This window comes from Monoraphidium neglectum (genome assembly GCF_000611645.1).
Source record: "Monoraphidium neglectum strain SAG 48.87 unplaced genomic scaffold scaffold06189, whole genome shotgun sequence".
In the NCBI taxonomy this organism is placed as follows: Eukaryota; Viridiplantae; Chlorophyta; class Chlorophyceae; order Sphaeropleales; family Selenastraceae; genus Monoraphidium; species Monoraphidium neglectum.
In genome coordinates this window covers 1,290-2,435 of record NW_014007447.1, presented here as the reverse complement: position 1 = coordinate 2,435, position 1,146 = coordinate 1,290, and the positions used below count along the sequence as shown (strand labels likewise).

The window sequence follows — 1,146 nt, the reverse complement described above, 5'->3', positions numbered from 1 at the left end:
CGCGACGCCCAGCGCGGCGGCGGCGGCGGCGGCCGCTGCCGCGGCTTGCGGGTGCTGCTGCTGCTGCTGCTGGGGCGGCGGCGGCGGCTGTTGCTGCGCGAGCGGCGCCGCCTGCAGCTGCCCGAGCCCGAGCCCGGGAGGCGCAGCCATCACGGGATGCTGCTGCTGCTGCTGCTGCTGCTGCTGCTGCTGCTGCTGCTGCTGCTGCTGCTGCTGCTGAGCTGCGGCCGCCAGCGCAGCCGTGCCCGCCAGCTGTGACGGCGCGAGCCCCAGATCAAGGCCGCCCGGCAGCTGCATGGCAGCGAACGTTGGCGCCGGCGGGGCCGACACGCCGAGGGTCTCGTCATCCATCATGCCCTGCGCGGCGGCCAGCATTGCGTGGGTCTCGCGCATTCGGCTGCAGGGCGCGCGCGGGTCGCTCGACGCGCGCGCGGCGCACGCATGCGGCTGCTCTAGCCAAGCTGCACGGAAGCATCAAGCAGCATGCTGTGTGATGCTTGCGCGTTTCTTTCTAGCCTTGGAGCCCCCCGTGCACAGCGCGGGTGGTATTCAAGCCCAGCGATCTGGGCCACACCCGCGGCCGTTGATTGGAAGGGGAGGACCGAGATAATTTCACATGCTTACCAGGCAAGTTTAAGCCTGGCTGCCCACATGCGGGCTGACAAAGCCTGATCCTGTCCTAGGCCGCGGCCCCACGCCCCCGCAGCTCTAGAAAAGCTGACTCAGGTCTCTATGGATGCTGAAGTCAGCCGAAGCGCGCTTAGTTACGTCCTGGCTGCTGTGCAGTAAAAAGTACAGCACTGGGAACTATCTTCACGAGGTGTGTGCTGACAGAGAGCATGAGCAAACGAACACACGAGAACTACAGCTACGCTGGTGCATCTCTGAGACCCGGTGCGGCCGTGTTGAGGAACGCGGCTTCGCCTGGGATGGCACTGTTCTTCACGCTGTCAAGGCAGTCACCCATAACGACGCTTGATCGCCCGTCATGTGCCCAAAATTGAGAACGAGGCACATACAGACAGGATGTCATTCAATGTGCGCAGCCGCCAGCGGTGTCAACCGATTTGCGCACAGTCATGACGGGGGGCCTGCTGCTGGTGGCCCGGCCTGGCCCTGGCCGATGCACAGGAAAGCCCATCGGCG

At 65.7% G+C, this 1,146-nt stretch overlaps 1 protein-coding gene across 1 annotated transcript; it reads right to left on the bottom strand.

Moving 5' to 3' along the window:
- Positions 1-153: 153 nt before the first annotated feature.
- On the bottom strand, positions 154-375 carry MNEG_16274 (hypothetical protein; the record flags this gene model as incomplete). The annotated part of the gene is made up of 1 exon (XM_014035256.1): positions 154-375. A coding segment is annotated over one exon (222 nt), but the record flags the coding sequence as incomplete, so codon positions are not given.
- Positions 376-1,146: the final 771 nt, after the last annotated feature.